This window comes from Rhopilema esculentum, chromosome 6 (assembly GCF_057945365.1).
Source record: "Rhopilema esculentum isolate cy_ngs chromosome 6, ASM5794536v1, whole genome shotgun sequence".
Classification (NCBI taxonomy): Eukaryota; Metazoa; Cnidaria; class Scyphozoa; order Rhizostomeae; family Rhizostomatidae; genus Rhopilema; species Rhopilema esculentum.
This window is the reverse complement of record NC_142820.1, coordinates 10,790,084-10,813,300: the sequence shown is the minus strand read 5'-3', so window position 1 is coordinate 10,813,300 and position 23,217 is coordinate 10,790,084. Positions and strand designations below refer to the sequence as shown.

Here is a 23,217-nt window from a genome sequence, read left to right as displayed (position 1 = left end):
TACATTGATTCTTATCCTATTACAATCTCCCCGCTCCAAAGTCACTATCTTGGTGATTTCAATGCCCACAAACCAGTGGCTTACCATTCTCCTGATGTTACTAACCCTGCCACCTGGGATGACTTTGCCAATTTACACGATTTACAGGAATGAGGATGATATCGGAGCCTACTCGTCTTCCTGGTCGTGCAGTTCAAAGCAAATGTCTTTTTTGACAAGCAACATAAAAATGTTCACACCTCCTCTGAAAGATGCATCTCTTTGCCACACTGATCACTGTCTAATAACCTTAAAACCCTCTCACCAGGATAGCACTTTACTCTGCACCTTCTTTTCCTCGTGCTTTTGGACTTCAGGTTCTCCTAATGACCCGTCTAAAACTGTTACCCCTGTTATCGCCAATGGAAATCTCCTCAGCAATGACCATTTCCATTCCATCTTTCTGACAAGAGGTCTTGACATTGTTCCAACAGTTTCACCAATTAACAAACATTGCAAACGCTGATTTCCTCCAACTATGAAAATATATGTTTCACAGCTCAACTTGCAAAAAAACAAACAACAAGGTCTTGTAAAGTATCTAGGGCTTAAAGGTATATCAAAAACTTGTATTTCATAGGTTTTTACGTGACGACTACATCTAACTAAGCACATCAAATTACTCAATAAAACAAGATTTCAGTTTTATAACTTGATGCTGATCGAAAGAAATTTTATCAGAGTTAATTTCACGAGGGATGTAGAATTTGATTTGACAAGGGGCTTTTTTAGCTGATTTGTAGTAATCTCATTTGGGTGTCAATCGTCATGCTTCAGTTTAGTATCTAAGTCCTTATGCGCTCCTTTGATGCCATTCTGTAGGTTCTGTAGGTTCGGCTTCTGCACGAAAGTAAGGGACTCTTGACACAGATGGGTGTTTTTAACTGCCTTGGGTCGGCAATATCGTGCTTATTTGGTATGCTGTTTCCACGCTGTTCTCCTCTCCCGTCCCTCTCTCCCCTTTTGATATCAAACGTATTGTGTTTCTTCAATTATATGTTAATATTGTACTAGGTTAGAGCCTATTTTCATCACGAAATTCATTTCAAAGTTCTTGCTATTTTTCGCTTAGGAAAGACTAGGTTCTTAATTCAGTTATGTTTTCTCTTCCCCTCTCATATCTTAGGTATCCAAGGTAGGATTGGTGCATCGGCTTTCTGGTGGGGAAAAGTGAAATTTTCTTGTCAAATCCCTGCCCAGAACTTTAAGCTGCTTTTACTTAAGTTTATTAAGCTATATCAAAGGTTAGGATTCTGTATGGATAAGGTGAAGCAACTTGTGCCGATGCTCCAACGGCCCAACGCTGCTTCCTGTGATGAGGGAAAGTAGCCTCAAAACCTGATTCAAGGAGGGATGTGGCAACGTCTTCTGAAGGAGCTTTTTTATTGTAATTGATGGAATGCTTTTTTTGCTGTTTCTTCTCCGAATAAGAAATTAACATAGCTAAAAATTTACAGTGCAAGATCTAATATAAGACTTAGTACAAGCAGTGGCGGATCTAGACAAAGATTTGAGTGGGTTCCTATATGGGCGTGGTCACATATTTTCTGGCAACGCCCTAGACTCTAGACCAACGACCTAGGCAACGCCCAATTTCGCTTTTAAATAAGTTTCAAAATTGCAAGATTCAATTTTGACAAGATAAGATATTATTTCATCATGGTTCCAAGGCAAGTAAGAAAAATAAGTCTAAAAGTACCAAACAAGGAATTGTCATTATGAATTCTAAAAGAATGGTTTCGATTTTTTGCCAAACAGAGGACCTTAATAAATTCCTTTAGCTGGTAAATGCAGGAGATAAGCTTACTGAGTGTTGCAAGATTTGAGTGAAATTCATGCCATGAAAATTCATGCTATAAATAAAAACAAATAATAAACAAGACACTATAACTATCACGTAGAAAGTTTAGACGTTGTAATGCTATACCCAATAGAGGACTTGGTACAAGTACCCAAGTCCAAAAATAGCTTTTGGGGGCATTTTCAGAGCTTGATATGCATTTAATCCTATTCAGCATTTCTCATTTATGTACTTGAATCAAATAATAAACAAGAAAAACTTACAACTATTAACCAAGTTTGTCGAAAAGGGATAACGATGGATTAAATGTCGAAAAGCCTCTCATCATATATAGCAAACAAGCCGATATATTCAAAGTGCAAGTTATTGCATATGAAATCATCTTATCCCATTTTCTAAAGTTATTCATTTTATCGTGAAAAAGTTCTTACTCTATAGAAAACAATATTATGTATACGTCTTCAAGAGTTCTATAAACATTGCACGTCAAATGGAAAATGTCTTCGACATTCCTGAGCATCCTGCCAAGAATTCACTACTGCTTATGCAAAATCTCGTGAACATCATTTTACAACTATCTGAAATGGACTTTTTGCTTGATCCATGATTAAAAAAGCGTTGAATCGTCTTCAGGTTAGATAGGCCAGCCAAGTAAATTGAACAAATAGTTGGCGAGGCGTGTTGGAAAAGTTTAGTTCAAATTCATAGCACTCTTCCATACAATCCTTAAATTTCATTAAACTTCAGGTGCTGGTCCCTTCCCGTTTGATGGCTTAAAACAAACTCTCGTCATTGTGTAGTCATAGCCTTTCCTCGCAGCTTCACGTCCCCATTATGAAAACAGGACACATGCAAGAAAACAATGCTTCGGTTTCATCACTTGAAAAGTTTAGACGTTGTGATGCTATACCCAATAGAGGACTTGGTACAAGTACCCAAGTCCGAAAATAGATTGTAGGGGCATTTTCAAAGCTTGATATGTATTTCATCTTATTCAGCATTACCAATTTATGTACTTGTACCAAACTTCATGATTGTATTATAAAACGCACAGCTCCACAGCTATGCGACTAAACTATATCGTTTAACTTCAGAGAAGCAAGTTGCTTGGCAAAGCAGAAAGTTCCAGCAAAAGAAGTTTAGTCATCAGACAATTTTTATATCTAGCGATAGTAGTAGAAAAACGAGGCTACAGTCATGACGTTTTGCTTACAGGACAAACCAGACGGGTGTTTGGTTATTTTTAACTCAGTTTTGCAAGATTATTACGATAATATCATCAGATTTAAAAAAATTCGAAGGTAACCATTTTTCTGACAATGCATTTTTCACGCTTCCGGAACTGTTACTTTCTGTTATATACCAGTGTGTTCCGAGGCTTAACATCATCAAAGACCTCTACTTGATGATTTAAACAAATTTCGGTTAGGCAGATTTCTAGATGGTTATGCAATATTCCCTGTTGGCCATCGGAACGATGTAGAGCATATTTAGATGACAAAGCTGTTATAGGTACTAACCGAACTGGCAAAAGGATACGACTACTAATGAAAACACTTCATGCTTATGATTTTTAGCTTGTCTCCAAATCCTATGCAGTTACTTAATATCTAGTAAGCAGCCCGTAGAGTTGAAATCAACATAAAGCAGCTATCTTGATGTCAAATAAGGCGCCCGACAAGGATCCGTATCAGGTCCCGTACTACTCAATATTTTCATCGATGACTTTTTAACGCCATTGAGGGTTCTGGATCTATAAGTCTGCCGACGACAATACAATCTAATGACATTCAATTAATTATCCTCAAATTGTATATTTATATCTACAAAACACTAAAATGCTTCGAATTTCAAGATGGAAAATCCATCAAAACTACTGGCAGTATTCTTTGGACATAACTTCAAAAACTACGTCAAATCCCTGTGTGTAAAAGCCTCGTAGGAAAAATGAGTGAATATGATGTGGTTGCGACTTGGATCTGCAAAAACAAAACTATTGTACCTATATACCGTTGGAGCAAATCTTATAGTACATATAAGAGTTTTCAAGGTACTATTTTGTTCGCAAGAAAATATTGCCGGTGTAATATGCGTTTTGGTACCCTATGCAAAAGTGTAACATTGTGAAACGCAATGTGTTTCAAACCATGTGATTTCATTGTAGTGCGATATTATGACAAGTTATAATTAACAAATTGAACACAATGCTTTTTGAGTTTAAAATTTCAGACTTTTCAATCAAGAAAACTTTGGAGTCGCCATTAATGTTGTATTTTTTTGCATAAACTTAACAAGGGAAATCACAGCACCGCTTCTTGTTAGTACCCCTTGTTAGAAATAGTTCGATCGTTCTTTACATTTTGGACAATGTGAACCAGAACATTTGTGCTACCAGACCGGTTCGCATGCTAAATTCCGCCATTCGTTTCTGTTCCCTGTTTTTTAAAAGCTTGGGTACGTTTTTGTATAAGCAAAATTGCCATGCGTTTGTGTACAGGGACCGTTTTGCATGCCAAATTCCACCATTCGTTTCTGTTCCCTGTTTTTTAAAAGCTTGGGTACGTTTTTGTATAAGCAAAATTGCCATGCGTTTGTGTACCGGGACCGTTTTGCATGCTAAATTCCACCATTCGTTTCTGTTCCCTGTTTTTTAAAAGCTTGGGTACGTTTTTGTATAAGCAAAATTGCCATGCGTTTGTGTACCGGGACCGTTTTGCATGGCAAATTCCACCACTCGTTTTGGTACTCTATTGTTTAAGTGCTTGGGTACGATTTTGCATCACCAAAAATGCCATGCGTTTCAGTACCCGGACCGAAATGCATAAGGTTACCGAAACGCATATGACACCGGCAAAAGGGCTGCGCATATCCAAAACCTTTGTATTCTAATGACTGAGATGTAAAAAACACACAACTATCGTAATTCGTCCTTCAATTCAAGAGTACTACATTAAAACGGCCTTTGGACAAAAGATTTATGGCGAATTCCTGCAACAAAAAGTACCTATTACGGGTAGCATTGATTTTATAAATTTTCGAGGCTGTATTTTTCAGAGGCAGCATGCTTAATTAATATAGAGGGCCTAATCAGCTGCAATATCTAAATAAAAACTTTATAAATTGGAAAGTTGCAAATTGCAGAATTTGTAGATAATTTTTATAAAAATATAGCATACAAATTTACATGGTATGCTTACTTTCTTCTTGTGAATAGTTAGATTAATTTAGCTCAATTAACTAAAATGCTAGAAGTTCGTAGAGCCATAAAAAAGAAAAATATTTGCTATTATCATTATCAGGGCCCATCGAAAAATGATTGTTGGGGCTGCCTCTTACAACTGCTAACAATGGAGGTAAATAGAGGGGTTTTAGTTAGACTATCTTAGTTCTCTTATTTTATCTTGGTGTTATCTTAGACCAGCATCTTTTGTGGAAAGAGCACATAAACAAGATAACATCATCCTGTTTTGGAGCTCTTGCCATAGTAAAAAAATTAAAAAATATCACGACACTAAAACTGAAAAAGCAAGTTGCTGAGTTGCTAATATTATCCAAAATGGATTATGCCGATGTCGTATTTCATCCTCTTTCATTAAAACTGCAAAAACGACTACAAAAGGTGGAGAATGCCGCTGCAAGTTTTGTTCTAGGCCGTTACGTTGAAGAAAAGGATAACATATCATTAGGCTGGTTACCTATGCAAGAGAGACGAGAATGGCACCTTGTGAAGCTGGCTTTTAATTATATAACACATCATAACAAACCAGCATATATTGACATATCATTGAAAGAAAACAGTAAACATCTGAGATCAAACGCTGCACCACAAATTGCAACAAATTCTAAAATTATAAGTGCAGCTGAAATTTTTAACAAGATGCCAAATGCGATAAGAAATTCAAAAACGAAAGCCGAATTCTCATCAAAATCTAAAGAATATTTTCTTACTGAAGCAAAAAATAGGCTTTTAGTCTGATTCATAAAGAGAAGAACCTAACTTTTAATTTCAATTAACATTTTGTCGAACTTAAACTATTTTAATCTTTACTTTTCATATAGCAACTTTTACATCGTGTAGTATTTAACGACCAGATGGAGCCACCCTGTAAAGACACTGGTCATGATTCATTATTATTATTATTATTATTATTATTATTATTGTTATTATTATCATCATCATTCTTTGTTAACCTTTCTATGAGTGCCCTTGGCATTCTGGGAACCTCATCTACCTCTCTCTCCGACATGCTACATCAACTCAATTTTGACTCAAATCAAACTAAATCCATCTTGATGAAACTCATGAACATTTCTATCCGCTGCACCTACTATATCTTCTGTCGTCGAAACAAACCATGGCTAATCCCCGAACTGATTGACTTCTGAAAATTGTAATGCAGATAAGCCAATTATATGATGCCTGTAAAAGCGAGTCGTATAATTGTAAACTTAAAATGTATTCAATGAAAATGAGATGTTTAAGAAAATGAGATTATTATTAGTTTTCACCTTTTCATGACATAACGCAAGGAAAACTCATGTTTCACGCTTCACGTAGGAATCTCAATTCACGAAATCACGCATAAAAAATCGAGATTTCACGATTTCACGCACAAAAATATCGCCAATAACGAATCACGCAAAAATATGGGGGTGTGGGGGTTGCCTCTGAACAATGTCCATGACTACGAAAACACGAAAATTGAGCTTTGATTAAAGGTGTACCTGTAATGTAAAGTATTTCCAATAAAAAAGCTTCTCTTTGCACAAGCTTGAGAGATTTTGTTATGGTGAATTCAGAGATATTTACTTTGTGCTTGGGTGTCTAAAAATGTTTAATTTCCTTACGGAGCAACCGAAAGTTGAAAATCAAACTCAGAAAAGAAAACTAAAGCTCTTTTATGGGATTACTATTTTTGTTGAAACATTGTAGTCTGTGTAGCTGTTTCTAAATTCCAAAGCTATGTTTTGTTGTCCCACTGTGGTAAAATTGAGATCCTACTTCCATATCTTTTTCAAATTGCTCTCTTAATAGCTAGGTGATTTAGAAAGTGAAGACTATTTTTCTTTAATAGAAAAGACAGGCCTTACATAGAATATAGCCAACACCAGAAAAACTAGAGGCCTATTTTTTTGACTTTGAAAAACAGCCTGAGTCTGAAGGCCTGACATACATAGTGACCCTCTCTCGGGGTCCCCGATGATTTCAACCCTTGAGGCGATGTGCCTTAAAAATGATGTTCAGGCATGACACGCCCCGTTTATCAAGCATTACACGCCCTTTCGTCGGGCATCTAAGCTTCATGCCCCCTATTGAAAATAGTGAAGTTTCGCCCCTAATTGGGCTAGCAGGTACTATAGCCCCCCCTCCCCATCTTTTTGCAATAATATTAGAAAATTTTGAAAAGTTCACTCAAAGGCAGTTTTAAAGTAGCAGTTCTTCTTGACTGGGGTCCCTATTTTTGTTTATTTTCTTTGAGTTTTATCTTGTTTAATTATATGTTTCTTTCTAACTCGGCTAGGTTGGTGTTAAGTTCCCTGAGGCTAATTATATCTATTATAATAGTAATTGATATCTTCGCTGGATCAGACCGTTTACAAATAATAAGTGAAATAAGCAATTATTTTCTAGAAGGGGCGTTTTCCAACTATTTCAAAACTTCGGTCACGCCCTTTTCAGCCCCCCTACTTTTAGACTGGTGCGCAGTGCCAAACAATTGCTAGTTTGAATATCGAAAATGCTTTGAAAATAGAACATGTTTACTCGTGGCATTTTTCTTCCGTGTGCGGCGAATGAAAGCATTCTCCAGGGGGAAGGTATTCAGATTTCACCATAGGGAGGCAAACAAATTTCCGCATTGCACGGTAAGACAATAGAGTCTATGGGTAAGACGGGTGTTCTATTCAATGGATTTAACAAATGACCGATAGGCTGCTTTAATGAAACTAAATTGTCTTTATACATGTTGCAACCCCTCAGTGACCCATATACAATCTAAATAAAGTATAAATATAGCGCTCAGATAAAAAATTCGATAAAAATCTAAAATGCTAGTTTTTCAGGGGGTCGTGTTGGGAGAAAAGGACTTTTTTCACATCTCTGTATTTATTTTAGAAATATTGTGTTTCAATCTCGTTTTTTAGTTTATTTTGTAGGAAACAAATATTCAGCGACTTAAAAAAGCAACAAATACACGTCAAATGCCTGAAACGTGCCACGAGGGAACAAAATTATCAAACATGTTTGAAATTCGAACCTTTTGTCATGAATGATTACGAAATGGCCGCTGCATACGGGAAATTTTGCTCCAGCAAATTGTCAGCCGTAACATTTGGCACAGCAAAATGCTCTAGTGTGCGCCTGGCAAACTATCTTTATTGAAAAACACAATAGGCATGATTGTTTTAACAAAGGTTCATTTGTGAGCAAAATCTATAGATAAAACTTGTTTCCAAGATTGTAGTTACTTTATTACCTATCCTGGGGACTTAATTATTGGAATAATCCTGCTGCCGTATATATCAAAGGTGAACTTGTCGGTACAGACTTTCCAATGTTGTTATTAAATAGATCTATCGATAATTGTTCGATAACATAAAAACATAAAAGACATAAAAACGAATAAAATAAACAAAACGATGATTAACAGTCCAATGTTACAAGGAGAAGCTAAAAATCTTAATCATAAGAATGTGCGCAAAAAATTAACAAGCTTACAGCAAGTATATTTCGTTACCGCTAACTAAGGGTTTTCAGAAGGCGCTTTACGCTCGCACATACTAACGATTTGCTTCTTCTAAATACATAAGCCAACTGAGAGTTCATAAAACAACATGCAGGAATAACTCAAACAGAAGAGATACGATGCAGTGTAAAAGGGAACGGCCTTAGGTAATAAATAAGATAAATAATTAAATAATGTCAATGTGTGAGTGTGATTGTGAGTGTGAGTGTGAGTGTGCGTGTGAGTGTGAGTGTGCGTGTGCGTGTGTGTGTGTGTCTGTGTGTGTCCATAATGGTCCCTCCAGAGGTGTTATCAAAAAAATGTGTTCATGAAAAATGGATTTTGTATAAAAAAACTGGGAAAAAATTTATTCTGAAATTTTTTAACTAGAACCTTTTCGTTGGCTGATTTTGGGTTTTCAATAAAATATGTAGGGGCTATCCTCTTCATTTTGCAGATTTTCAAAGAATTTATCTTTGATCTTATGTTTGAAACTGTTCATCATCTTTGCAGATTTTAGTTCTGATGGGAGGCAATTTCACCCTATGTTTTTCTTTCAGAAAAGTTGATTCAGTTTGTTTTTAGATCCTCGAGTTATTCGGGTCTGGCCAACTGGTAGGAACATCTCTTATATGTAGGGTTGGGCTGCATTATCAAAAAATTTGAAGACCTTTACAGTCGTTCATTGTTCAAATCTCTGTTTCGTCGGGAGCCAATTTATACTTTTGAATTATTTTATTCCTATATGTTCTCTGCTATTCAGATTCAAACAAAACCTGATACATTTATTTTGAGCTGTCTGAATTCTTTTGTTAATCTTTTGTTTAAGAATGGAAACAAAGCACTACTTGCATAGTCAAAATTGGGCTGAATTAGTGCGTTTGCTATCAATCTGCAAGTCGAGAAAATGTTGCTTTCTGTAAAGAAATCTGAGCATGCCATTGATTTTACCTAGGATTCTGGTAGCTATTGATTCGCCAGACAGGTCTTCGTCGAAAATACAGCCTAGATACGTGACTGAAGTAAATTGTTTAATCTTGATGTCATTGCAGAGGTTTCTGCCTTATTACCAAATAGATGATTTTGTGAATAAAATAAGGCTAAATGAAATATTGATGAATATGCCTATATTTAATCCGGAACTAGTGTTTTGAAACCTCTGCAATGATGGTGTTAGTGATATTTACATACTAAGCATGACTACTAAATATGAATACTAAGCACTTGGATTCACTGCCTGCCCTTCCTCAGCTGTATGCTGGCTGCTTCCACTAGGCTGCATTCCATCTCTAGGATGGATTGTCTAACTCATTGTCTGAACTTGCGAATCATTTTGGCCCGATCTGGCTGTGTCAACCAAATACGACGCTCCAGGCATGTTAATTAACGCATTGAGTAATGTACTGGAAGTGTTTGCTAATTGTGTAGCTCTGATGGCATTAAGTTGCTGTAACAGAGACTGTAACTGTGTCTGAGGGTATTGGCCATATCCGAATTGGTTTTGCAGCTGCAAATCTTGTCCATCTTGTTGTCCTAACGGCTATATGGAAAAAATGATTCAAATTTTAAAACTTCACAATGTTACTACGGTAAATCCTGAAGGTTTTTAAGAACTGTTTAAAATTCTGAACATTTTCTAAATTTTTCATCTTGAATTCCGGGTAAGATTTAGATTGAAATAGAACCAGTGGCTAAAAAATTAGCCGGGTCGGGCTATTATGTGCAAGACGGAGCCCTTCCTGAGATTGAACATGCCCACTTCCAGATTTTGATAACATAACAATCATTTTAACTATTACTTTATAACATCATAGCTTGAATTCAGCTGCACGTTCTGGGAGTTATTTTACAGTACTTCACAAAACTGCATCTCTGTGTCCTTATTCGTGGCTGAAGTTGAATTGCCTGTTAGATAACTTAAAAATAACAACAAATAATATAACATTCAAGAAAAAACAACAAATAATATGAGTATACACATAAAGATCAAAAGGTATGTGACGCCATATTATTTGTCATTCATGTTATTAATACCCTAAAGGTTCAGGTCGGAATACCGGACTTATTAAGGGTGTTTGCGGGAACAATGAACATTGGACTTCTCCACATGCCTCTTAAACGTCAAGAGATTTCAATTAAACATTTTGTTTAGCTTAATTTATGCAGCCTTTAATTGAAATAATTACAAGACTTAGTTCCTTCTATACACTGTTGATAATTTTCTAAGATCTTCTTTGATTAACAGCAATGGTTCGCAAGAGGTCACCTTTAGCGTACAATTGAAGGTCCGTTCATATCAAGCCTTTTGGTAACATCTTATATTTTAATTTTTTTCAACATCATAACAGACTGAAACATTATGTAGCAGTTAATTTCAAGAAAATTGTATGTTCTCTTCTCTGCAAAGTATTCTATTATCCTTTTAATATTTAGTCAAATACAGGTGGGGGCAAGCCTATTGTTTTGAGAAGATGACGTCACATTTCCATATTGTTTTAGAACAAAAAACCATTGTTCTCCAAAGTCTTGGAGGCGACTGCCCCCTCGCCCCACCCCCAGTTTTAACCCTATGTTTTAACAACACTATACACCTACGTCGCAGTGTAGATTGTAGAAAACTTTGATTTCTGTGTGCTTCGATTAAAACATTGCAAGATCTTGTTGGCAACTGTAAATTTTGTTTATTTTTATCTCTAAATTATCATAAGCATTCTCTTACTGAATTTGTAGGAAAATAGTGGATCTGATATAGAACTATTGCAAGTAAACTTAGCAACGGATACTGTTGTATTGTACCTGCTTGAATGTATTTTAAAAACAGTGATTACTCACAGGGATCTACCTAAGATGAAACATTTTTGCCACTTTATCAAGGTTGACATCCCATTTTTGTTCACTGCTTAGTTAATAAGTACTTGTTTGTTACAATCATGATTATTAAGAATTGATTGAAATTGGAACATACTTGGTTAGGAATCAATGGACTGGTATCACACTCACAGCAGCCTACACAGGCACAGCAGTCATCACCGTGGCAGGTTGTACAGCATTTTGAGTAGGCCTTGCACGAGTAAAACACAGCAGCAATAGAGCACCCAAGCTCAATTACGAGCAATGCCACCGTGACGCTTAACAAACCAATCGATGCCACCACAGTGGACTTTGAAAGTGTTCTGGAGTAAAAACAATTTGCAAGAAAACTTTGGCTAAAGTAGCAGTTGTACTTTAAGAAATGTGATTTGACGAAGTAACGCAAGCCAATCGAGTAGAATGTCAGCATAATGGCTGTCAGTATCAAGGATGCAATACTTAGGCCACAAAATGCACCAATCTGTAATTTGAGACAGAAAGCAAACCATTTTAGAAATAAATTGCATCAAGGTTTGCTATTTGATAAAGAAGGCCAAATAAAAATTTTATGATATGAATCTAGGGAAACAGCAAGCATAAATATCAAATCATATTAGCTACTATTTAGATATATTCAAACCGGTCTTTGGTAACAAATGACCCAAAATTCTAGGTTTGCATAGTTGTGATCCATTGGATAAGTGCACAATGGTTGAGGCAGGGGAATCTTCAATAATATAAGCCATAGCTACCGCAAAATTTGAAATAACACAGAAGAGCAAAATAAATCATATCATCCTGTGTAAAAACATCGGATAATCTCCAAAGGTAAGCTGAATAGCCAGATATAGCCAGAACCACATAATATGTTACATCTGTTCTGAAATTTGTTGCTTGGAATATTTTTTAAAAAAAACATGGTTTTGATAAAGGACAAGCCTGTGACTTTGCGACTCTCCCTCTACCAATTCTGGAAATATTACACTGGTTTCACCTTTGCATGTTTTTATTAACTTTTCTTAAGATGGTAAAAAAAAATTTTAAAAGTGAACTTACTCTTGTGTCCAAAATCAATTTAGAACAATCATCTCAACCCAGCCAGGCTTTGGATTTTGTATAATTTAGTATATAAAAACAATACAAAAATAAAAGTTGCAAAAAACAAGGGAATCTTTGTGAAAAGTTACCAATAACGTTATCATAGAATTATACATTGGGAAAAAATGAACAGTGTCCATAATAAAATTACTGTTGGTTTGGCCCTCCAACACAGTTAATGTTTCTCAAGTGGCCGCTAATAAAAATTAATTGCTCACCCCTGTGTTACACTCTCATATTTTGTATTTGTGGGTTCTGCTATTCCAACATTTTGCTTGATGACTACAATATACTCTAGCACTATATCAATAATTTTTCTCGAATCCCCTTCCACTTGTACCTCACCTTTTATTAGTTTTGGAATACATCTTCTAGCTACCTTTGTATACACAAGAGATAATAACACTGTCACTAATTGACTTTACTAGAAACTTGTTTTTCAACTTACCAAGCATTTTGATTTCACCTTCCAAAGACAGCAACCAATGACTCCATTTGCAAGAATCTGTGAAAGAGGAATGAATACTACAATATAAAGGAAATGTTATTCTCCTAAGCACATACAATGATAAATGAAGAAAACAAATGAAATGCAAATTTCAAGCTAACTTGATTCTCATCAGAAGCAATGAAATTGCCAAAGTTAGCATTCTTATAACTATCTTTCAATACAACTTTGCTGGCAACATATAGTTTGGTTTGATTGATATAAAGAAAAGTTCATAGATGATTAATAAGTTAAATATGTTAAATTCTTTACTGTCTCCAGTTTAAGATAAAAGTTTTTAAAAAATCTTGCCTGTCAAAAACACTGTGAGAGACTGAAAGTATACTTCTGTTAGTTCTATGATTAATTTAACAAAATATTTTGCTGGTTTGTATATCAAATTGTTTGAAAGTCATCCAGTGGCATACCCAAGGGGGGGAATGGGGGGTCCGGACCCCCCCCCCCACCTTTCTAAAATATGGTCCTTGAGATTTGTCCAAAACGATGTAAAACTCATTGGGGGGGGGGGGGGTAGTATACTGTATGCTTGTGTCAATAACAATTATAAAATGCTTTGCTATTTACTGTAGCTAACATGAATAAAAAAATGGGACGAAATTTTGCAAAAAGGGCATTTCCCCGCATTCGCGAGTGTTTGAAGAGCGTGGTCCCAAAAAATATCTGGGGGCAACGCCCACTGCTGCAGCCCTTGGTATGCCACTGGAGTCATCCTTTAATTAACAACAGGCACGGTGGAGTGTTGAGAAAAGTGGGGGATCTAAAAAAAGTTGGGGGGCTAAAACCGTATAAAAAGAGGCTTTTCTGGTAGTTTGATACTTAATAATTGGCATTTTTTGGAAAAAGCCCCCCCCAGCACCCCCTGCTCCGCAGTGCCTGAACAATAAGTTTGGAAATTTGCTGAAGAAGTTCCTCTAGATAGCAAAAAACTTGTTTTTTTATTCCAGGGGGGCCTGCTTGTTTCTGCCTGCATCAAAACTGATCAGCATTAGAAAACATTATGAAGGACCTCTCAGCTGTTCTCCTTGAAAACAAAGACCCTTGAGATGTATGAGAAATACTTCAAAAATAAGTTCAAATTAAATTTTCAATTTTTAGGAAATGCAACAGTGGTATCACTGCATGTAAGCACGTAAGACCTGCCCTTTTAAAAAGATATCATCGCCTGCCTTTCATTGATGTTAAGTTTTATTGGTCATTTTCTCATTTAACATAGGATGAAACACGCTGGAAATTTATTTTTTCCCCTGATTCTGAAAACATATTTCCCCTTTAAACCCTTCAAAAAATTACCCTTTCCCCCTGTTTTCTTAGTCCTAGCCTAAGCCCTATTTACACTGTACACAAACTAACCCAGGTTCGCCCCCCAGGTTAAGCTAACCCGGTTACTTTCCGTAGTGTAAATGCAAACAACTTCACCTTCCAAGAATTTTCTATCCTATTATTGCAAAAAAGTGGGGGGGGGGGGCTGTTGCCCCTGCTAGCCCAATGGCTGCGGAGTGCCTGCTTCACAGAAGTGTATATTGTTGATACAAGATTTTTTGCAGCCACCCAAGTCCCTACACATAAAAGTGAGAAAATAAAAAACTGACAAAGATTGCATGATAGTACAGCACGTATTTCAGGACAATTCCGAAGATTGACATGAGTAAGATGTCCAACAACTTACCACAAGACCGCACCATACTGGGAATGCAACATATGAGGTGAAGTAGGGGACCACAAAAATGCTGACAAGGCCAAATATGAAATGAAGAGACCCGACGATACACTGCGCGATCGACACCACCAAAACAGGTCTAGGTGGAAACCTGATTGGAAACTGAAATTTCTCTTTTGACTGAGGCTGCTGGTTGACGACAAACACGCCAGTCTCTCCAAGCAGTTGATTGTAAGGCAGCGGTCGGGGAAAATATCCAGTGCTCGTGTACGCCATTATTATTCGTTTCGTTGGTGTACTTCGACGAGTGATAAAAGCTGGCTATTACTAAAACAGGGAATAGGGAACCAGGGATTCGGGGATTCGGGGAATAGGGGAACAGGGGAATCGGGGAATATCGAAACCAGTAGCCAATTCACCAGTTTTATACATTGTTCGAAAGGTCTATGCATAAATATTTCGTTTCTAAAGCCTGATGCACACCAGTCATATAACGATATTCTCACTGATTTTTCAGTGAACTTAACTGTTATCTCACTGGTGTGAACGCCTGAATTTTTTCTCACTGGAGCATTTTCAGTGAGATACTCAGTGAGAATAATATCAAAAAGTTTTGATATTTATCTCACTGAACAGTTGAGAACGCTAATCTCCATCCAGGGCGCGAACACAATTTATGACGTCTGCATCATCACAGTTTGCACTACATCATTCTGAACAATGGGGTTTTTTTCTCCTCGTTTCAAACAAATATTACGTTACTACCCTTCCTATAGGATTCAATCCTGAACTAGTGAGATAGCAGCGATTGGGAAAACAAATAAATGCAACATTTGTCCACGAAGCGCATTCCTTGCAGTAACTTATGGAACTGACCATACTGCTTTCAAACACTAAAAATATCCCGAAACCAAATCTTCCATTTTGTTTACGTAAACGTGATCTTCGAGATCTTTGAACCAAAACAAGAGCAAGGGCAGCAGCTTCGAAATCGTCGTCAAAATCACTATCCATTTCATAAAACCTGAGTTTTTTTTCTCACTGAGTGAGATAACTCAATGTGAACTTCCCCTATTTTGATATTCTTATTTTCTTATTCTATGTTGTTGTTTTGGTAAATTTTTTAGAATGTCCAGCCTCAGAATAATAACAACGATAATTTGTTGCTTCTCAAAGTTGATGTAAGGATACTTAAAATTTCAGTAAAGCGTCGCATGTGTCTTAAAAATTGCCTACATGAAAAATCATGGAAGACAATAATAATTTTAGAAAGCAGGGTGTGACCAGGAAGATGGTATGGTCTGAAGGGGGTGGTCGATCCTCTATCTCATTTCGGAGGTAGTCAGTTATTTGGCTGGATCCGCCACTGCCTCATGGAAACACTTCATGCTTATGATTTTAGCTCGTCTAGCCTCCAAATCATATGCAGTCACTTAGTATCATGGAAAAGTGCGTAAAGCTGAAATCAACATATAGGAGCTGTCTTGATGTCAAATATGGCGTCCTACAAGGATCCGTATTAGGTACCGTACTATTCAATAATTTCATCGATGTTTTTTTAACGCAATTGAGGCTTCTATAAGTTTGCCGACGACAATACAATCTAAACGTTATCTTATAGCTAACATTTAATTAATGATCGTCAAATTGAATATCTATATCCACAAAACACTAAAATACATTGAATTTCAAGATGAAAAATCCATCAAAACTTCAGGCAGTATTTTTGGACTTCAAGCTTAAAAAGTAAACTGAAACTTCCAACTTAAAATGTTAAGGTGAACACGTCAAGCTGAAACGTCAAGCTGAAAACGTCACGCTGAAAACGTCAAGCTGAACACGTCAAGCTGAACACGTCAAGCTGAAAACGTCAAGCTGAAAACGTCGGCTGAAATACAATGGCGGCTTTTTCGTTTTTATGTAGATCGACTCCAAAACTGCTAGATGGAAGGACGACCAGGCTCTGCCATTGTGTAGACAGAAGGACTTCGTTTTCTCTCTTAGACTCCATTGGTAGTTTTTCTTTAGGCTCGTGGCACTGATTGGTCAACTATACCGGTCTTGTGCTTGCATTTTTCTGATTGGCCTATTTCGATCCACAACTGGGTATATATTTTCCATCGTGTTCTTTCGGAACCTTATTCTGACGTTTTATGCTCTGAGGAGTGTCAGACGAAAAAGCTTTCAGTATGTCGTAAAATGTTTGCTTTTCTCAAAGCCATTTTCAAAATCATAATTGTATGCGTTGACTGCTAATTAGGCATATAAAATAATAAATTACATGCATAAATGATGTATATGATGTACACGGTGTTTATAAGGTATATGATGTACGTGCATAATGATGTAAATGAAGTACTGTACAATGTCATGACTAATCAGCAATATAAAAACATTACAAATATGCGCTTATAAACAAGCTCGCGTGGCCTAGAAAAAGGGAGAAAATTGTGAACAAAATTTTAGGGACAAAGCAATGAATTTAAACTGCATTACTTATGGGCTCGATAATTTTACATGGTAGTGAATTATATTTCTTCGCAATAGAATTGTATGTATTTGTTCGAATTGAGTAAGCTTGCTCAGTTCCTCCTTTCCCCAAAATCAGATTATCAAGATCGGTCTGTTATCCGGACAGGCCATTTATCACTGCACCATAATTGTTCGATAATACATATAAAATATACAAAAACGATGAACAACAACAGTTCGATATTACAAGGGGAATTTAAAAATCTTAATCATAAGAATGTGCGCAAAAAGTAACAGGCTAACAGCAAGTATATTTCGTTACCGCTAACTAAGGGTTTCCAGAAGGCGCTTTACGCTCGCACTTACTAACGATTCGCTTTTTCTAAATACATAACCAACTGACAGATTAAAAAACAACATGCAGCAAACAGAAGAGATACGATACAGTGTAAAAGGGAACGACCTTAGGAAAAAAAATATTTGAAATTTAAAAATGGACTTAAAGAAATAAATAGGATAAATAATTAATTTGGTGTCAATTCTGCCTTATTACCAAATAGATGATTTTGTGAATAAAATAAGGCTAAATGAAATATTGCTGAATATGCCTAACTTTAATCTGGAACTTAGTAAGACTGGTGTTTTGAAACCTCTGCAATGACAGTACTAGTGACATTTAAAAAATACGAATCCTAGGCACTTGGATTCACTGCCTGCCCTTCCTCAGCTGTATGCTGGCTGCTTCCACTAGGCTGCATTCCATCTCTAGGATGGATTGTCGAACTCATTGTCTGAACTTGCGAATCATTTTGGCCCGATCTGGCTGTGTCAACCAAATAGGACGATCCAGGCATGTTAATGATCACATTGAGTAATACACTGCACGGATTATCTCCTTGTTTAACTCCCATGGCATTAAGTTGCTGAAACAGAGGCTGTTGCTGTGTCTGAGGGTATTGGCCATACCCGAATTGGTTTTGTAGCTGCAAATTTTGTCCACCTTGTTGCCGTAATGGCTATATGGAAAAAACGATTCAAATTTTACACATGTTACTACGGTAAAATTTAAGGAACAAATTTCTTTTAAAATTGTTGACTAGGGGCTGGAAATAACCCGTGTTAGACTAATTTGAGCAAGAGGGAACCCTTCCTGGGATTAAACATGCCCACTTCCCTTTTCTGGTAACATAATAATCAATATAACTATTCATTTATGACGTCATAGCTTGAATTCAGTTGCACGTTCTGGGGATTATTTTGCAGTACTTCATAAAACTGCGTCTCTGTGTCCTTATTCGTGGCTGAGGAAAAATTTTCTGCCAGGTAACTAAAAAATAACAACAAATAATACAATATTCAAGAAATAACAACAAATTATATACGTATATGCATAAAGACCAAAAGATATGTGATGCCATTATTATTTGTCATTCATGTTATTAGCATGCCAACTCTTTGGGTCGGAATACCGGACTTCTTTAAGGGCATTTGCGGAAACAAGGGACATGGGAGGTAAATTTTTCCACATGCCTTTGAAGATCAAGCGATTTCAATGAAACATTTTGTTTAGCTCAATTGCTGCAGCTTAGAATTGAAACAGTTATAAGACTTGGTTACTTCTATGCACTGTTGACAATTTCCTAAGATCTTTTTTATCAACAGCAATGGTTCGCAAGTGGCCACCATTCACATACAATTGAATTTATATTCATATCAAGCTAGCAACTTAACCTGGATCATGATTCATGACAGCAAGTTTTGGTAACATCATACATTAAAACTTTTTGTCAACGTCATACTTCTTTTGAAACAGGATGAAGCAATCATATCCAACTGAAATATTATGTAGCCATTAATTTCAAGAACTATTTTTGTTGACAGAGGGTCTTCTCCTTTAGACCCATGTTTTAGCCCTATGCTTTAACCGTACTATACTCCTATGATGGATGGTAGATTGTGTAAAACTTTCTATTCAAATTTAGGCTTTTGATAATAATCACATATGCACGTGACTGAACATTGCTAGCAGATTCTTTCGATTAAAACATTGCTAGATCTCATTGCCAACTGTAAATAAATTATTCATTTCTATTTCTATTTTATTATTACTATGCTATAACTGAATTGATAGAAATAGTGGATTTGATATAGATCACTTGCAAGTTAACTTAGCAACGGATACCGTCTGTGCTGCATTTGCTTGAATGTATTATAAAACTTGAATTTAAACAATGATTACTCACAAGGATCTACCTAAGACAGGGGCGGATCCAAAGCAAACTTGAAGAAGGGGCAGTTGGTAGTGGGGTTGTTGAAAAATTTTCAAAGATTGATGATGAGAGTACGCTGTATACAACAATTTCAGATCCATTTTCGGAAAAAAACAACATAACTTTGAGTTAATCCTTGAAGCAAATTAACCTATCGGTCTCAGAAACTTTTTTCACCTGATTCTCATTTTTCAAAAGGGGGGCACAATTTCTAAAAAAGGAGCACCAGACTTGCTTCAGCTCGTCAAGGGAGGGGAAACTGCCCCTAGTTGCCCCCCCTTAAATCCGCCACTGACCTAAGAAGAAGCATTTTTGCCATTTTATCAATGTTTGCATCCTATTTTTGTTCACCGCTCACTTAATAAATATTTTAATTTAATTAAGTATGGTCCTTGCCAATATCATACTTTGAGGAGTTATAATTATCAATTAGCCACAAATACATGTTACAATCATACTTGCCAAGAGCTGTTTGAAATTGGAACATACCTGGTGAGGAGTCAATGGACTGGCATCACACTCGCAGCAGCCTACACAGGCACAACAGTCTTCACCGAGGCAGGTTGTACAGCATTTTGAATAGGCCTTGCATGAGTAAACAACGGCAGCAATAGAGCACCCAAGCTCAATCAAGATCAATGCCACCAGGAGACCTAATAAACCAATTGATGCCTCCTTAATGGACTTTGAAAGTGTTCTGAAGTTGTAACAGTAACCATAAGAGTTGCAGAAAAGGCCAAGGAAACTTGAATTGTCGAAGTAATCCAAAGAAATAGAGTAGAATATCACCATAACTACTGTCAGTATCAAGGATGTTATACTTAGGCCACAAAATGCACCAAACTGTAATTTGAGAAAAATTTATTTTAAAAAGAACTTTAAATTCCAATTATAGTCTCCAAGAATAGCGACATTGCATAAAATGGTTGTGTCAAGATTTTTCAAGGTTTGCTTTTTAAAATAAAGGCCAAAACAAAATTTTATGATAAAAACATTGGACAATGTTTAAAGGTAAGCAGAAAATCTATATCCATATGCAGAAAATCTATAACTCTGTGTCTATGGCCCCGGGGTAGTCATAGTCTTTTGCTCCTCAGGGTATCGTCCAAGTAGTGTTGTAAAGTAAATTTGTAAGTAACATAGCTTGTATTTATGTATTGAAACTTTTTAATGGATATAAAAAAAAAATCCACCAGCCACCCCTTGAATAAATCTAAAAAAATACCTAAGAAAAGAATTGTATAAGTCATCATAAATCTTGACAAATCAACATTACACAAACATTAATTACACATTTTTTTTAAAGAACTAGGATTAAGGGCAATAGAGCAGGATTGAGTAAAAGGGCATTTGAAAAATAATTCCCAGCTACTACATTGTTGTTTAGAAGAACACTATAGAATTTTACCCTGCCTCGATCATCTTAAGAAATCGTCTTGAGCCTAAGTAGGCCTATTTTTAAATTATTATTATATATTCAAATATGATATGGTTTCAGGATAACATCAAATAGAAATCTTGCTCTCGAAAAAAACACGCTTTTTGAAAAACGAGAAATGTTAGAAAAGCAATCATCTGTTATGAACCTTGTTAAACAGGAAACTACTGAAAAATATGAAGGAAATATGCAAGTAGAGGCTGAGCAATATTCCTTTATGTTATTCTTAAAAATTGGATGATTCCCAAGCCTGGATAACATTATCATTTATTGATTTTACTGGAAACGGTTTTTCCACGTACCAAGCATTTTGATTTCATCTTCAAAACACAGCAACCGACAATTCCATTTGCAAGAATCTGTGAAAATAAAAATGAATCAACAATTGGAAATTGGCAAGGCACTTCTCAGCACAACCAATAACCTAGGTCCCCTTGCCCCTCCTATCAAAAGGCAACATTTGACCCCCTGCGCCCGTTTGTAATCTTATAATAAACTTTCCCACCACCTTTTAAGCATTTGTATACTTTTAAACTTCTAATATATTTTGTTGTTGAATGAATTGAATTTTGAATTTAAATTCCCAAAGATTGAGACAACAACTTACTAAAAGACCGCACCATACTGGGAATGCAACATATGAGGTGAAGTAGGGGATCACAAAAATGTTGACAATGCCAAATATGAAAAACAGAGACCCAATGATACACTGCGCGATCGACACGGCCAAAACAGGTCTAGGTGGAAAGCTGATAGGAAACTGAAATTGCCTTCTTGACTGAGGCTGCTGATTAACAACAAACACGCCAGTGTCTCCAAGTTGATGATTGTAATGATTGTAAGGCGGTGGTCCGGAAAAATATCCAGCGCTCGTGTACGCCATGATTACTCGTTTCGTGTACTTCGACGAATGATAAAAGCTTCAGTTCCACATCCAAATACTTTGGTAGATTCTTCGGGATTTGAGAAGTGGATTTTAACAAGACTGCATTTTTGCGATCCACTTTTTTGTTTCCTGGTTGGAAGTTGAATTGAATTACAAAGAACTGAGAAAACTTCTTTGAAAGACAGCACTGAAAAGGTGGGCGGGGCGGGCAACAACAGGGGCATAGCCAAAAAGTTTTTTCGTTGGGGAAGTATTGCTTTTTGCCGACAAAAGGGCGTGTCTCACTCTTTTTGGGTGTGGTCATAAATAAAACAAGTAATTTTAAATGCAGCTTTTATGTATTTCTATTTATTATTCAGAGTTGAATCATTAAAATTTCAATTTGAAGATTTTGTAGTGCATACTTTGAAAGGTTTAGCGACTACAGAAATTTTAGCACGTTACAACTCTTTCAAAAAGATTATACTACAGGGTGAGAACAAAAATGAGGGGCCGACGGACAAAGTATGGGGAGAAAGTGCCTTCCTTTAGCGGCGCCCTTGGTGGGCAATGCCGAGTTAAGGTCTGCTTGTCAACTGAGCGAAGCGAAGGAGGTCGTTGCTTATTTTTTGAAGAACTTAAATAATGGAATAAAAGAACTTTAAAAAAATTTAATATCTTGCTATTGATACAGAGTCTGATACTGATTTATTATCTTGCACCGGATAGATAATTTTTGCAATGTGATGATTTTTTGTAGTCTTCCCTCACTGGCGGTTGAAACGCACACCTCTGAAGAGAAACCTTGTTTTCTATTACCTTTTTACAGAATTAATCAATAAATTAGCTGTAAAAGGGAACTTAACCATAATGATAGGTGCTACAGAGCCTTATCATTTCGTCTACTTGAAAGATAATTTTCAGGGTTTTGGCTACCAAATATTTAGAAAGTCATCAAACTGCAGTGATATCAAAGATTATCGTTCAAAATGAGCATAGCCTTCTCAAGGGAAACTAGCTGCGGGGGCGAACCTTTGCGAATATAAAGAAAGGGACAAGCCCCCCAGTCAGTATGACAAAAAAGCCCTGAAAATGAAGTACGCAAGCTGATGCATATCAGCAGTATGGTATGATCGACTCGATATAGCACTGTGTGGTCTGGTGCACAGTTGAAATTTGTTTTACCGTGAATGCACAGATGCACAAACTTATTTAAACCGAATTTCTTTCGACAGTCATAAAGAAAGACGCCGTTTTCTAAGTTTTTAGATGAAAACAAGGGGGAGGGGGATCCAAAACCATATGTTACCGACAGGAATTTTATTTGGCATAAAATTATTTTGTTATAAATAAAATTCTACCGATGAGCTCTTTTAAAATTGGGGGAGGGGCGTGATAGAACACAGTATGAAAGTTTGATTGCGTTAAAAATATCTGCGAATGAGTACATCGACACTAACGAATACCTTCATACATATGAGACATTAGCAATGA

General features: G+C 36.4%; 2 protein-coding genes across 3 annotated transcripts; both read right to left on the bottom strand.

Annotated features, from left to right (window-relative positions):
* Positions 1–6,331: 6,331 nt before the first annotated feature.
* LOC135686377 (uncharacterized) lies at positions 6,332–15,746 on the bottom strand. Its single transcript, XM_065202596.2, has 4 exons — positions 14,688–15,746; positions 12,962–13,018; positions 11,531–11,896; positions 6,332–10,105 (listed from the first exon to the last, which is right to left on the bottom strand). The coding sequence occupies exons 1-4, from the start codon at positions 14,952–14,954 to the stop codon at positions 9,869–9,871; spliced, it is 927 nt and encodes a 308-aa protein (XP_065058668.2). The 5' UTR covers positions 14,955–15,746; the 3' UTR covers positions 6,332–9,868.
* A 55-nt stretch (positions 15,747–15,801) lies between these two features.
* On the bottom strand, positions 15,802–21,903 carry LOC135686376 (uncharacterized). Of its 2 annotated transcripts, none has more exons than XM_065202594.2 (4): positions 21,466–21,903; positions 21,161–21,217; positions 19,883–20,263; positions 15,802–18,166 (listed from the first exon to the last, which is right to left on the bottom strand). In XM_065202594.2, exons 1-4 carry the CDS (start codon positions 21,739–21,741, stop codon positions 17,843–17,845), a joined length of 1,038 nt encoding a protein of 345 aa, XP_065058666.2. In that variant the 5' UTR covers positions 21,742–21,903; the 3' UTR covers positions 15,802–17,842. The 2 variants fall into 2 exon arrangements, with proteins under 2 accessions (XP_065058666.2, XP_065058667.2); XM_065202595.2 differs by having other exon boundaries at positions 15,811–18,166; positions 19,910–20,263; positions 21,466–21,899.
* Positions 21,904–23,217: the final 1,314 nt, after the last annotated feature.